Here is a 14,707-nt window from a genome sequence, read left to right on the forward strand (position 1 = left end):
ACAAATAATTTATTATATATGATTTGTTATTTCTAGATGAACATATTTCTAGATTTTTTTTTTTCTTTAGGGTTCAACTCCTGCTTCCCGCAGCACAAAAGATTCTGGAGTCTGTTTACTGTGTTCTGGCACATCCCCACCCAGGAGAGGGTGTGGTCAGGACAGGCAGTGCAGGAAGGAAGACTTGCCCCATCAAGGAGGATGTTGGGTTTATTCACCAGTCAGAAATAGGTTGTGGAAAACAAATTCTGGTAAAGGTAAGTCAGTCTCATGGTCTCAGAATGTTTAGGAGCATACTAAAGATGGACTTGCTTAGAATTCATAGTGAAATTTTTTGATGTGCATGAGTGAATTATAAATGTTCATTACTGCTGAACTCATTCAGTTTAAGCAGCATTTATCACATTTTTGTACATTACATAGAATTTAAAATGTGCATTTGAAGAATGTCTTACTGATTAAAATAACTTTTTTTTTTGGTAAAGGTAGAAGAACAAAAGAAGATAGTGAAGGAAATGAAGCAACTCGTGTTCCCAAAGACCCTCCCTTTGTACCACCCCCTGGTACAGTTATTTACACAGTCCTTCCAGACGGTGCCCCTGTACCTCAGGGAACTGTGGTTTATGGCCCTCCTCCTGCAGCAGTGGGTGGAGGTTCAGTTGCACCTGGATCTGTTATCTACGGTCCCCCTCCTGTGGGAGCCCAGGTCGTTTGTGGCCCTCTTCCTCCAAACTTCACTGTCCCTCTCATTCCTGTTGGAGTGCTTCACTGCAACGTGCCTGAACATCATGATTTGGTAAGATACAGAGCTGTAAGCTGCAGGTTTAACCATGGGCAACTGACTTAAGAATGGATTAGGAATTAACACATGCTTTCTCAAAACAAAAAAAGCAAAAAAAACCCTCCATTTTCACAGATTAGATTAGTCCAGGTTTTTTTTTTTTAAAAAAAAAAAAAAAAAAAACCAAAACCTGCTAGGAAGGTTCTGGATCTGAGCGAGCTTGCTGATAACAGTGCTCTACCTTCAGTGCTAGTAGTCTGGTCTCTGCTATCTGTAGCTGCTCTTGTGTCTCCGGAGGACTGAAATAGAAAATAGGTCTTAATTTTGTTGTTGTGTTTCCTGTATGTAGGAGAGTGAAATCTCAAGGCTAGAAGACACTGTGTATTATTTAAAGTCTCGGAAATACAAAGATAAATGGTCAGAGGCAGCTGAGCATAAATGGAAAAAAGAGGTGGAAAAATTGCATCAAAATGTTGAAGAACTTCTGCATGAAAGAGAAGAGTTGGAAGATCAAATAGCAGAGCTACGACGAGCAGCTCAAAAACATAACAAACGCAGGTAGGAATATTGCACTAGAATGCATTTAAAATAAGCATGGGGAAATACCTAAACTGTTTTCCAATAAAAGTCAATTTTGAGTCCTTTCTAGTCCATTTACATTAACTGTAACTTCCAAGAGGGTTTGGGCCTCTGGCATTTTGTATTTTAATTCCGTGTCTCTCTTCCTGACCTTTTAGGGACTTTATTGAAGGGTATACTGACAACCTTATTGCAGAACTGCAGTTAGAAAAGTCTCTCAAACATCATGAAGATATTGCAGATGAAATTGAATGTATAGAGAAGACTCTTCTGAAACGACGAGCAGAGCTTAGAGAGGCAGACAGGCTACTTTCAGAAGCTGAAGTGGAACTTGAGAGCACACAGGGGAAAGTAAGTAAAGCCATAACTCTGAGTGCAGAAGGATTTGTGTGTTAAGATTATTATTTTTTTTTTTAAGCAGAGGATTTTTGTTTGCCTAAGCAGTTTTATTTTTCACTTGGATAACCTGATGCTTCTTAAAATGCTTCTATATGAAAATCAAGTCATGGGATAACCTGTGCTAAAAGAATGTTTTGGTCCTTGCCAAAGAGGAGGAAGCTTTTCTGCTCTGGATAAGAGAGGAGAAAAGCTTCTACTTTGTGGTATAGAGAGGGAGAAAGCTCAGGTGGAATATTTAAGCCAGGAGGAGGTCATCTTTAGACAGCTAACCTGCAGGTTATGGATATGGAAATGTATTGTCTCAATAATCTTCAATTTTTGCTCTAGACTAAAGACACTATTCAAAAGTATAATCATGCCAAACAGCATTTGACCCGTACTGAAACCGAGGCAAAGGAGCTAGAGCGAAGGGCTCAGGAAATGGCCATTAAACTTGTGAAAGCAGATCAGCAATTAAGGTACACTGTTCTTGTGAATTTGTATCAATGGGGATGAGGAGAACAACAAGATTCTGTAAAATATCAAGAGTGTGCTTTTGGAGAGGGAGAGCTGTTAAAATGTTAATATGAAAAGGCATAAATGCTTCTTTAGGTTATTACAGGCAGATACAAGGGATTTAGAACAGCACAAGAGGGAACAAGAAGGTGTTTTGAAAGAAATTAACAAAATGGTGGCTGCAAGAGAGTCTGAGTTCCAGTCGTTAAACCAGAAGATAGAAATGCTAACTGAAAGGTAAGTATTTTTATTTTATCTAATACAGTTTATGGTAAACTAAAGATGTCCTACTCCAGTAAGTTACTGCCTCGGGTACTTGGGTTTCTTCTGAGTCATGTTTTTATCCTCACTGTCAGTCTTCAGAAGCTTCAAGGAGATATTCAAGTTGCAGAAGGTAATGAAGAACATCACCTCCAAATCCTTAGAGAAGCAGAAAGCCTTCTTCAAGGCAAGAAAACTGAACTGGAAAGATTGAAGGATCAGGTAAGGCTTATCTTATTAACTCTGGACTATGAATATTGTTATATTTGGTGTCACTGGAAGCTGAGAAGACTCTTAAGTTCTGAACTGCATTGTCTGAAGAATTTAATTTTTAGGTTTATTTTAATGTTGGTAATTTGAATTGTCCTTGTTTTGTCTCATAATGAATATGATCCCAGTCTTACTGATGCTTCTGCAGAGACAATCCTTATTGCATTTCAGAATAAGAAACTTAACTCTCTGAGGCACAGGACTGCACTGTCCAGATCAGAACTTAGTCTTCAGTATTGGCTTTATTACCCATCTTTAGCAATAGAAGCTCGGTGCTCTGAGAGGATCCTTGCACATTACACAATTCAAATAAATCTCTGGCAGGGAACAGTGTACTTGCACTTGTTCTTGTGCATGTGTGTAGCTACAAAAATAAGTCTTCAGATGCTTCTTCTGTTAATTCTACGTTGTAGATCACTGCTCAGCAACAAGAGCTCTCGTTTCTAGAGCAACAGTTAAGCCAAAGAAAGGAAGAGCTCCGTGTCCTTCAAGACTGTATTTCTCAAAAGAAAGGTGACCTCAAAGAAGCTCTTCGAGATGGAGAGACCGAAGCAAATGAAAAACTACGCCAAATAAGAGTAACTTTTTGAAATGAGTTTTCAATTCATTGTATCGTTTGAAAAACGGGAAAAGAATAGAACTATCAAAAACATCCCATAAAGTTTCCACAAAATCAATTTTGCTTTCTACAACCTCCCAAAACTCACTGAAGAATAGAGCAAGTTTACGGTTTTGTGTGACTAAGAGCTTGGTCCAGATGCACAAATAAGTAGAACTCCCTAGTTGCAGTAATACTTAAGAATTGATCCCTTGAACTAAATTGTATTAAATAGGCGTCTCTGAATGACTTGTTGTTGCTGAGACAAGCAGCTGCTGAAGCAAATCAGTCTGATCAGTGTGTGTAAAACACAAAAAGCTGGTGTAAGTCAGCTGTCTGTCTCCATCCCTGTTTACTGAGACAGGATTCTGTACTTTCTGAAATAAAAACAAAGTATCAAGGTTAATTATATTTTGTGGGGTTCTTTGGTGGGGTCGTCTTGTCTTACTTCCTGTTTTAAGGCTTGTAGATTAACATCTTTGCAAGATTACTACTCTGAATTGTCAACAAGCAAGACTTCAAACTAAATACTATATATTTGTGTTTGTTTACACCATTAACTGTAACTATAAACTCTGGAATTAAATTGACCAGAATACTGCTGACAGACTTCTTTTAATTTTATAAATATTTAGAACTTCTATTCAAAGGAAGACTTTATTTAAAATGGCAAATAATGGCATTCCTTGTAACACTGATACATTTCCACAGGAAATAAAACTACTTCTGGAAGAGCTTAATGTTGAGAAGAAAGAACTGGATGTCCAGATTAATGAGAAAAGAGCACAGCTTTCGTTCATAAAGAAGGATATTGGAAAAGAGGAAGAAAATCTTCAAGGAGTACTTGGGCAAATTACCAGGCATAAGATAGGTGTGTCCTTGGCTTTACTAGATTGTATTTTGTGCAGATTGGAAAGAAATACACTCTGAGCTCTGAGTTGTACATCACTACAGTCTTCTGTTCCTCACTCCTTTTAAAATACTGTGAATGACTGTAGAGAAAGACTTCCCTGTCGTTCTCGTAGTTTACACAGAGCTGACAGGTACCCAGTGCCTAAGTTGAGGCAACGTTTCGTGCTGCTTCACGTTTGGGACAGGAGTTTTTCATGCCGGAGAGAAATGTGAACAAATCCACTGTCAGGACTGATCAGTAAGTTCACTACTGTGAGCTCTGTGTGGTTGGGAGACATCAGCCAATTGTGCTGCACTCACAGAAGAAGAATTAAACACTGGGGTGTGTGAGGAAATGGAGGAATCTCCTTTTAAGCAGTTCCATCCTGTCAGGTCGTGGGAAGTATAAGCAGTGGCAGTTTGCAACTGTTGTACTTCTTCTGTAATATTTTCTTTCATTGTTTATCAGTCAGATACTCTGTCCCAGAACAACTCCCTAGGGAGTAGGAAGAGCAGGAGACCTAGGGGCCTGCAACTTGCTGGTAGAACAGCATCAGGTGTAACACCTGATGTGTCTGACACAGCAATTGTGAAGAGTTTTTACAGGGATGATACCAATATAGCATCTCTTAATTTTTCCTTGGTGTCTTTTTTTTGCAACTAGAATGCATTTGATGTGCTTGTAATAACCTTTTATTTCTTTCATCTTACTAGAACTGAAACATGTTCTGGAAATGCTGGAGCTTGAAAATGATGAACTTCAAGGTTTGAAGCTACAACATGACCAAAAGGTCAATGAGTTGGAGAAGATTCAGGTTGCAATTCTAGAAGTAAGTATTTCTTCTGTAGCTAATACAGTAACTGCATATCCTGTGGTTCTGTTAAACTCTGGGTAACAGAGTGCCTACGCTTTTAAATCAATCAGTTTCTAGTCTAATTTCAGCTTATCAAGAAAAGTCTTAAGTCTGCCTTCTAGGCTTAAGAGCTTTTTGGGCCCTTTCAAATAATGGGACTGTTTTGGTGCATATGAGGGGGAGAGAGGGCAAAAAGACAGAAAGCTTTTCTGTGGCTGTAGAACCATGAATACTGTTTTCCTAGCATTAGCTTCCAGGGTCTTTTTATCTGGATTCTATCTGTGTCCTCACTTGCAAAGAGTAAGGGTGGAAGACAGTTTACTAACTCAGCTGGCCGATCTTCTCTATCATTAAAAAAGTATTTTAGCTCAGCTAGTCTCTTATCTTTTTGATGAATAAAGATATTCAATTTTGCTACCAGTGGGCAGAGAGATCAGCAGCATCCCTCCGGCAGTCTCCCTAGGTCAGTCTGGGATAGCTCTCCTTTACTCAGTTGTGGAAAACCTGACATGCATTTGCTAAGAGAGCATTTAGAAGCAGGCATCACCTGCTGCTTAGTTTTAAAAAACTTTCCCTCTTTTCTCTGTACTCTTTCTGTGAAGGATGGAAAAGAAGGGCCTGGATGATGTGCTTTGGTATGTTCCTATTATCACATCACCTGAGCATCTCGCAGCCCTTGAAGGGGTCATTCTCTCAAAACCCCTGTGATGAACAGATGTACTACTCCTATGGGTGGGGGGAAAATGGTGGTTAAACTATGATGGAACAAAGAATTACACCTCTGTCTTCCAGTTCTCATGCTCATATTCATCATAACCTTCATCTAAGTACACTCAAATTAATCTGGCACTTCAAGCAGTTATCCCTGTTTATATTGCAGTAGTTAGAGGGTGCTCTAGCCTGCATGTGATCTCTGTGAATGAGAGGTTTTTAAACTGCTGCTGCTAAAGATGTTAATAACTTGTTCTACTTCTTGACCATCTAAATGTGTTGTTCACAATGCCTTCTTTTGTAGGAGAAGTTAAAATTGGAGAATATTCAGAGATTATTTCAGTGTCAGCAAGGGGAAGTAGATTGGCAGGAACAACTACTTGAGAAAGACCGTCAGGAAAACGAACATCTGGTTTCTCAAATGCGCACTCTGCAAAATAATATTGAGTCTTTGAATAAAGAAAAGGAAAAGCTTGAGGACGACTGTCAGAGTTTGGAAAAGAAGTTGTCACAAACCAGAAGGTGGGAGGGAATGTTGGGTTTTTTTCTGCAAAGATCAGAAGTGACGGGAAGTGACTTGAATGTCTGTTTATCATAATTAAAAATATAGCTGTAACTTTGAGGTGCCCAATTACACAGAATATGCCATTTCTTATATCCTGTGGAGGTTTTATTTTAAGCATGTCCACAGCAGACTTACAGAAAATACTCAGCAGTGAAGCTGATGAATGCAACAGCATTTGTATCACGGCAACGCTATGAGAAATGTTATGACAAGCAAAATGTTCAAGTCTTGGAACAGGACAGCTGTCTTGCTCTTGTCACTGCTAGGTAGCACCCCTTGAGCTGAGAGAACTTTTACTGAAATGCAGCTGTTTCTTAGTCTTCACCAAGTACTTCCAACAAACTGAGAATATATTCACATTCTACAGAGACTTAACTGCTACTGAAGATAGCAGCAGAACTGCATTGTCCAATGTAGAGAAAATGGAATTGGATGTTAAAAACCTGCAGCAGGAGGTAGATCTATTGAACAAACAAAAAAATTCACTGAATGGAGACATTATTGTTGTACAGAAGGATCTTCAAGGTAAAGATCAATTTTTTGGTTTTAAACTGTAATATATTTTAAGAGAAATTGTGTTAAAAGTACACTGTAACTGTACTGTATGAAATTAAATGTCCACCATGTTCAAATATCTACAGGCAGAAAGTATTTAACATGCTGAAAAGATGGAAATTTTAGAAGCTGTTTCTCTATTGTTTATTCTTCTTTTATGAAAAGAAGTAATTTATTTGTATAGGTATTTCAAATTGCTGACTGAAAATCTCAGTTGCCAAATATTTTTCTAGAAAAAAAGGAAGAACTGGAAACACTGAAAGGAGAATTAAATGACTCCAGGCAACAGCTGCAACTGCTAGAACAGGTTAGTGTTGGTGAAATACTTGTTTATTTTCACATAGGGAGTAGATTGTTGGACAGAAACGAGGAGTGTCATTTCTCACAACAGCTGACAGTCCATCCCCTGTTCCTCATCTGAGCACAGAGCTCATGAACCTCGGCCAGTTTCCTGCCTTGTTCTGGCTGAGTTCGGGGTGCTTGGCACTACGGTAGGTACCGCACCAACTGGGATTGCTGTGTCCGGGGCAGCTGGGATGACTCTCCTAGTCAGGTTGTTATTGGCAAATTGAAGTGTGTGGCTGCTTTTGGCTTTGTTTTTGGGTCGTTCAGTTTGGGGGGGGGGGGGTGTTGGTTTTTTTTTTTTTTTCTGTGGATTTGTTTGGTTTAGAATTTATCTTCTTTCTAGAAAACAATCCAGACACAGAGGCAAAGTCTTCTGGTTTATTGGTTTTTTTTAAGGAAGAAGATACTTTTTTTAAAAAAAAATTTCTTCCTTAAAAAAAAAAAAAAAAGAAACATCATCTAGCTTTTTATCTGCTGGTTCCTATTGTGTTAATTCACTTGGTGGCTGGTTTAAATGGAAGGTAATCTTTGGTGTGATTAGGGGGGGATCAGTTCTGTTCTTTGAAATGCAAGCCTTTTAACCAGAGAGCTGTCACTTTTACCAGCTAGTTATGTCACCTGGTTTTATATTTTATATTGCAGGATTTAAAAAATAATACAAGGCATCAAGAGGAGCTACTTAGAGAGCAGGCAACCCTGAAAGAAGATATCCTAGAGTATTTAAGGAAACGTAAGGATTGCCAGGAGAGACAGAAAAAGAGGGAGAACCAATTGCAGCAGCTCCAGAAAGAGATTGAAGAGAAAGAAACAGAACTGGCCAAGCAAGAAGCGGTAATGAGCCTTCTGACTTGCCTCGCTTTCTCCTGACCTCTGAAAATAATGCAGGCCAGAATGTTTTGGGTGCATGTTTACAAATAATATTTGAGGTACCATAATGCCTCATTTTTAGAAGAATAAGAGTAAATAAAAAGCTTCAACATTGAGTTATGTTTTAGTGAAAAGTAGTGCATCACAACAAAGGACTTGAGCCTTCTTGGCAGGGTCATCTTACATCAAACTGGTGATAAAACTGCTGCAAAGTGGGTGCTGAGCACCGAGTGCAGGAAGGGCTTAGTGCAGTGCAGGGCACTGTGGTGCTGTGTCTGGGCTGTTGTAGCTGGTGGGGAGATGGGCTGGTACAGATTATTCTCTGTAATTCTGTTTTGTCAGCTGCCAGGATAGATACAGCAGCTGGATGTAGTTCAGAGAAATTCTTCCCATGCTCTTGAACACTCTTGGGATGTGAGCAAACTATGTAGAGTACCTGAAGTGATACAGTGGATTTCAAGTGAAACTAATCAAAACTTAACTCCAGCTGCATTCCATAATTCCAAAACTAAACAAAAAATTCCAGGGTGCTTTTATCTTGAAGTTCCCTTTTGATTTTGAGTGGATCACTGTTGGGAGGTAGATTTTGTTCTTCTCTTCTACAGTATATCTGTGCAAAGCCCATCAGCCCTTCATGAAAATTAGGGCTTAATCATATATTCCTATAGTAAAATTAACTTTGGCTGAGCAGTTTCAACAAAGTGTTAACCAAAACAAAAACTGAAAGGAAAAAAGAAAAATTTACTGAAAATAAAAGCAAGAAAAACTGATCAACTTTCTTTGTTAGTAGGGAATATTAGACTATTAATTCTTTCCAGTTTACGCTGCTTTAACTTCTGTAATGTCTTCTGGTGATGGTCTTTGTTCTCATTGAGTTGGCACTAGTTAAAGCTTGAAGTGGTGGGTTTTTCGGCAGATTCTTCATCACCTCAAGCAAAATTCAGAGCGTGAAGGAAAAAAACTGGAAGAATGTACTGCTAAAGTGAAAGATCAGAAAATACTCCTGGAAAAGGAACTAATAGATCAACAAAAGAAACTGGAGCAGGCAACAGCAAAAGTAAGGCTGGCAGAAGAAAACCTCAGGAAGCTGGAAAAGGAGGAGTCCCGATGTGCAGCACTTGAAGAAACTGTCAGAAAAAGCAGTAAGATTTATTGCACAAATACATAAATAAATTGTTACCATCTGTGGGTTCTAAGTCTAAGGAAACCAACAAATTTTTCTGTTAATCTCACTGGGTTTCTGATGGAGCACATGGACTGACTCGATCCTTAAACTGACTTGCTCAAAGAACTGAAATTCTAGAGCCTACTGGTGTTCTGGCCCCTCTCACCTTGTGTCAGTGGTTTTACAAGCCATTGTTCAGCAGATTAATGTGTTTGAGAAATACCTAATGTGCATGAAATACGCCAAGATACTTAACGTTTCTGCTAATCAGGATTGTTTTTTCTAAATGTTAATTACAGAACATCAGCTCTCAGAAAAGGAATTACAATTACAACAAAAAAATAGAGAAATGCAGTCTCTTCAAAAAGAGCTGGAAGTCTCCAGGTGTGAGCTAAACCATCTCCAAGATCAGATAGCATCAGAGAGGAAAAAAGCAGAAAAACACATCTTGAGTCTGAAAGAAGCGATGAAAATGCAAAGGATGCAGCTTGAAAGAAAACTGCGTGTAAGTCCTGGAGAATGTTTGGGGATTTAGGTTATTTTTAAACAGCAGCATGATAGAACACCCATTTTTATCGTAGGAGGAACAAAGTAATACATTAACTTCATGACTAGACAGAACTTGAGGCAACCAAACTCTGGTATTTCTAGCTTGTGCTGCAGAACACCTCTAGTTACTCCTATTTAATGCCTTTTAACTTGAAGAAATTGTGTTATGTGGGTTCTCTTTGATTCATTTTTCTGCAGTGGCTGCTCATGGTAAAAGGCACTCTTTTCTGCATTTTCCTAGGAACAAAAGCATGAAAATAACTGTTTGCGGAGTGATACAGCAGCTGCTGAGGAAGCCACGCACAGTAACCACAAACGAGCCAAGCGCCTTATGAAGGACCTTGGCCAGACCCAGCAGCACTCCGTGGATCTCCAAAGCCAGGTATAACTGAGCAGCCAAATACCGGCGGGTTTGAGGGGAAACTCTGTCTTCCCCACAAGTTTATATTGTATGGGGTTTGAATCTCCTCCTGTTTGCTGTATCACAGTTCAAAATAGACCTACTTAAAACTGAGGTGTGACTTTTACTTTTTTTTAATTTATTTTTCTTTTCCCCAAATCTGGGAGAAGTTAAGCTTTGTTAACAGTCCGTAGGATCAGGCAGCTCTGTAATCCCGGTTTAAAAACAAACAACTGTGGCCAGGCAGCTGCCTGTGGAGTTGGCAGCGTAGAGCTGCCAAGCTCTGCAGCAGTGTTCCTTCTTCAGATGGGGAAGGCCGTGGCAGAAGGGTGCAGCCGCCTGGTTTCCTCCTGCCCGTCCCGTCCCGGAGAATTCCGGGCGCTGTCTAGGCCAGTTGACGTGGATCAGCCCCTCTCCCCCAGTGAAACGGTGCCTGAAAAAGAGCCTGTGTTCTCTGGGGTGGGCACGGGGTCGAGGGCGCTGGGCCTAGCTAGTCCTTAGGAGTAACTGGGTTTAGATGCTCCCAAGATCTGTGGCACATGCACCGTAACATTTGCTGTCAGCTCAGTTTAGGCAAGAATTGGGACTCTGCTCCTGTTGACATTAAGGTCTGGTAATAGGAGCTTGGCATAACTAAAGTCATAACTTTTATGCAAATGACTAAACGTTATCAAGGTTCAAAGCTACTCAGTAGGCAATTAACAATGTGCTAGTGCTAACCTGGGCCAGCATTTTCTTCCTTTGATAGTTGGAAGTTAAAAGGTGATTTCACGTTGTCTGACTTTCTGGTCCTTTAATAAATCCTTTATAAATTGTTTCTCAGTCCTTTAAAAATAGGGTCTTTCAGAGAAGAATTTGTTGACAGCTAGAAAGCATTCATGGAAGCTGTACAAGGTCAGAGTATGGGCAGGTTTAAGTTAATAAGTTGTGTCTTGGTAACTTTAGTTGCCTCTGTCACCATCCAAGGGGCTTCATAGGCAAAGTTAATGTCAGAATTAGGGCTGCATCTGCTCAGAGGTGTTGTGATTCCCGATTGCACTGGTCAAAACAGCGACACTGCAGAAATCAGCCTTGTTCAGTTACACCGGAAAATCCCTCTGGGGTGATGATGCGTTTGTAACCTGATGGCAGAGTGCTGAGACTGTTCTGTGATGTAGGTTAAAACTCAAGAGGACCCAGACAAGAACCGAAGGGAAATAGAGAATGCAGCAACGTTGCTTAAGCTGGAGGTTGAAGATGAAATTAGGAAGGGCTTTACATCTTCAAGCCCATCTTCTCTAGAACTGCTGGAAGACTGGGAAGCATCTTCTGAAGTAAAGGGAAGGCTGCAGTGTGAACCTGGTAACGGGGAGGAGCCTGGGCTGTTTGCAGCTGCTGACAAAAGACTCTTCACACTGGAAGAAAAGTTGAATTTTTCTAAAGTCTTCTTAATGGTAAAATGTTTTAAAAAGTAGCTGCTCCTCGTGCTCCCACTGAGCCTGTCCCTGTCGGTACCTCTAGCTGTAATGCTCGGTTGCTGAATGTGCTTTTGTTTCCAGGATGAACAGTGGCGTGGCGAGGCTCTCCGAGAAAAACTGCAGCACCACGAAGATCGGCTGAAGGTGGCACATCCCCCCCACCCCCCAGCTACAGCCTGGGGCCCCTCTGAGCACCCCCAGAACAGCCGGGAGTGTGGGGATCCTCCAGCACCTCCCCCTGGGTGTAGTGAGTGGCTCCGGCCTCTGGGTGGGAACAGGACTGGAAAGCCCAGCCCTGTCAAGATGAATAATTTTAATTAATGGTTAATTGGAGTTTTAAGTATTCCAACAAGATTCCCTCATTTACACCATACCGTGGGATATTAGCAACGGGGGGAATTGCAGCACAGCAGCACCCATAATCGCTTTAATTATGTTAAACTACTTTAACTACAGGTCATGGCCAAGTTTAGTTAGAACGTACTTGTTGCTTTTTCGAGCAGTTCATGATAAAGGCCCTAGAAACGGAGCTTATTTCCGACTTGGGAGGAGGTGAACTATTTACAAATAATTCCCAAACCCATTACCATTTGCTTGTGGTTTGACTCTTACCATCGCATCCCTTACAGCTTGACTTTAAGGTCATCAAATTTTTTAAATACAGTCTTGAAAACTACACTAGCTGGATAGAAACAACTATTTATTTCTTTAGGCTCAGCTCCAGCAGTGCATGTCCAAGCAAGTGGAAGTATTAATCAGAGGAAAGCAGCAAACGGAGGGCACCCTGCACAGCTTGCAGCGGCAGGTGGACGCGCTGGATGACCTCGTCAGCAGCACTTCCTCAGATTCGCTGTTTCTAGCCCAAAGCTCGAGTCTCGTAACTCTACATGACACTCTGAATGTAACAAAAACACAGGTAATGCACTACTACCCAGGAATTGTGGGTTGGTTTTTTTAAATAATGAGCTCAGAGGTAGTTACTACAACCACCTGCTCACTGTCCTGGAGGCACAGCGGGTTTTCGGAAGGTGGGGTGACCGCACTGTGCTGTTACTCTGGCAGCAGCAAACAGGTTTTCCTGTTTGGGTTTTTAACTTTGTCTTACCTTTAGTTCTTAAAAAAAAAAAAAAATCTAGATTTTAAAGATCAGTGTATTTTCAATTAGCAGACATAAATCTATTATTATTTTTATTAATTTATTATAATCTAATTTATTATTTCTTAATTTTACTGCTTTTCCTAGGCTGCTCTGCCAAGAGTCACGCGTGTCCCCGGCAGGCCCGCGGGTGTTTCGGTGGGGTCACAGACGCTGCGTTCCTGCTCCCGAGGAGTTTCTCAGTGAAGCCCAGAGGTGAGACGGGAACTTCACCCATCCTGAGCGTCCTGAAGGTTGAGGCTTGCGGGTTGGAGGTGGCAGTAGCCCAGGGGCAAGTGGGGCTTCTCCGACCCTGTTGTCCCTGGCCTGTTCTCACACTGGATGTGGGTGTGGCCCTTAGATGTGTGTGTTCAAACAAACCAGGGCAAGAGCTGCTTGTAAACTCGCCCAGGACACCAGGAATTCCTGCTGAAGGGTTGTGCTACTGCCATCCTTCACCTTTCAGCAACACCCTTCTGGTAGAGCTGATCTGGGGTCAGTGACAGCAAGGTACAGCGCCGGCCTGGCGCTTCATCCTCCCTCTGTAATGATTTCAGTTAAAAATATATTCAAGAGCTGTCTTGCATTGGAGGAAAAGCTTTGAGTGCAGCTCCAGCTGTTCTGCAGCCTGTCAGGCGGGACAGGCACAGCCTCTGCAGGGCTGTAAGTGCTGCCTGTGCTGTGCAACAGCGGGCCAGGCCCCACCAGCAGCCGGCTGGGCCCCAGCCTGGGGCAGAGCCACTCACCTCAGCTCTCTTCCAGGTGCCACCCAGCTCTGCCATCAGCCACCACCATTGCCCATCTCTACCTCCCTGGCCCCATCTGGGAAGGCCTCTGCCCCCACTGGACAGCCAGCAGCAGTGCCTGCTCCCTACTGTGAAGTTTTTGGTATGTTTGAGTAACTGAGCTTTATGTATATAAGTTTTTTTTTTTTAAAAACTATTTTAAATGTGGATTTTAAGGTGTGCAAAGCAACTATTTAAGTGGAGGTATGTGTTGGTTCCCAGCTGAAAGAAAACTTGTGCCAAGGACAGAGTTGTCCAGTTACCTGTTGTCAAGTGTGTGGATGTTTTACATACATTTATTTTTGAGTACATCCTTAAAATAAACTTCAGTGACTCCTGCTTGCTTGTATCCATCTTTTTTAAGATGCTCTCAAGCAGGGCAGGAACAGGCTCTGACCGCTTGGCTCCCAGCAGCAGAAATGGGTCCAGTACAGGTGGTTATGGAGTTTAACTGGGCCGGGCTCCTGGTGCAGCCCTCTGCGAGTGCTTCATGGTTTCAGAAACAAAGTTCTAAGCAACTTGCTCTTAATTAGTAGCAGAAAAGTCACTTTGTAAAGCCTTTGGCCAGCAGCAAGAGGCGCCATGAGCACAGGACTTTGTTCCTTAGGTCAGGGAGGGGGGGTAATAACATCTCCTCACCCTCCAGCAGGGAAGTTGCCCAGTGACTCTTTCCCAGCCAGGCCTTAACATCAGTCCCACTTTTGCCCTTTTTAATCCACATTATTAATAAATACTGATCTTTCCTATGCAGGTGCACCTATGGTACATTTCACTGGGAATAACACCCTGCTCTGGCCCTTTGTTCTGGGGCCTCTCACATCCTTAAAGAGCAGTTCTGGGCTCAGGGCAGACTCTTGTGAAAAGCCTGAGACATTTGTACCACTTCAGGTCCATGGTGCAGGCTAAAGAGGAGCAGGTACGACACAACCACCCCCACCAGCAGCCCTGCTGCAGTCTGGGTCTGAGGAGCTGCTGCTCTCCAAGCTCTGGAACAAAACCAGCTGCAGGGGGTGTTAGAGCTCCCAGGAACAAACTCCCTCAGCTG

At 41.7% G+C, this 14,707-nt stretch overlaps 1 protein-coding gene across 11 annotated transcripts in view; it reads left to right on the plus strand.

Moving 5' to 3' along the window:
- The window catches only part of CNTRL (centriolin), a 38,868-nt gene that overhangs the window by 21,623 nt on the left and 2,538 nt on the right, over positions 1-14,707 (plus strand). For 6 of the 11 annotated variants that reach the window (XM_074846373.1, XM_074846367.1, XM_074846368.1 and 3 more), the window contains 22 exons: positions 71-257; positions 486-796; positions 1,131-1,339; positions 1,519-1,711; positions 2,087-2,217; positions 2,351-2,491; positions 2,611-2,737; positions 3,199-3,363; positions 4,095-4,254; positions 4,989-5,104; positions 6,144-6,361; positions 6,772-6,929; positions 7,193-7,266; positions 7,947-8,135; positions 9,088-9,313; positions 9,636-9,841; positions 10,127-10,267; positions 11,443-11,718; positions 11,824-11,886; positions 12,455-12,658; positions 12,986-13,093; positions 13,640-14,001. In XM_074846373.1, coding sequence (XP_074702474.1) covers positions 71-257; positions 486-796; positions 1,131-1,339; positions 1,519-1,711; positions 2,087-2,217; positions 2,351-2,491; positions 2,611-2,737; positions 3,199-3,363; positions 4,095-4,254; positions 4,989-5,104; positions 6,144-6,361; positions 6,772-6,929; positions 7,193-7,266; positions 7,947-8,135; positions 9,088-9,313; positions 9,636-9,841; positions 10,127-10,267; positions 11,443-11,718; positions 11,824-11,886; positions 12,455-12,658; positions 12,986-13,084 — 3,594 coding nt within the window. In that variant the 3' untranslated portion in view covers positions 13,085-13,093; positions 13,640-14,001. Of the gene's footprint in view, positions 1-70; positions 258-485; positions 797-1,130; positions 1,340-1,518; positions 1,712-2,086; positions 2,218-2,350; positions 2,492-2,610; positions 2,738-3,198; positions 3,364-4,094; positions 4,255-4,988; positions 5,105-6,143; positions 6,362-6,771; positions 6,930-7,143; positions 7,267-7,303; positions 7,451-7,946; positions 8,136-9,087; positions 9,314-9,635; positions 9,842-10,126; positions 10,268-11,442; positions 11,719-11,823; positions 11,887-12,454; positions 12,659-12,985; positions 13,094-13,639; positions 14,002-14,413; positions 14,660-14,707 lie in introns of those variants that run through there. The other 5 variants (XR_012625859.1, XR_012625858.1, XR_012625860.1 and 2 more) reach the window with 5 other exon arrangements.

This window comes from Strix aluco, chromosome 20 (assembly GCF_031877795.1).
Source record: "Strix aluco isolate bStrAlu1 chromosome 20, bStrAlu1.hap1, whole genome shotgun sequence".
Taxonomy (NCBI): domain Eukaryota; kingdom Metazoa; phylum Chordata; class Aves; order Strigiformes; family Strigidae; genus Strix; species Strix aluco.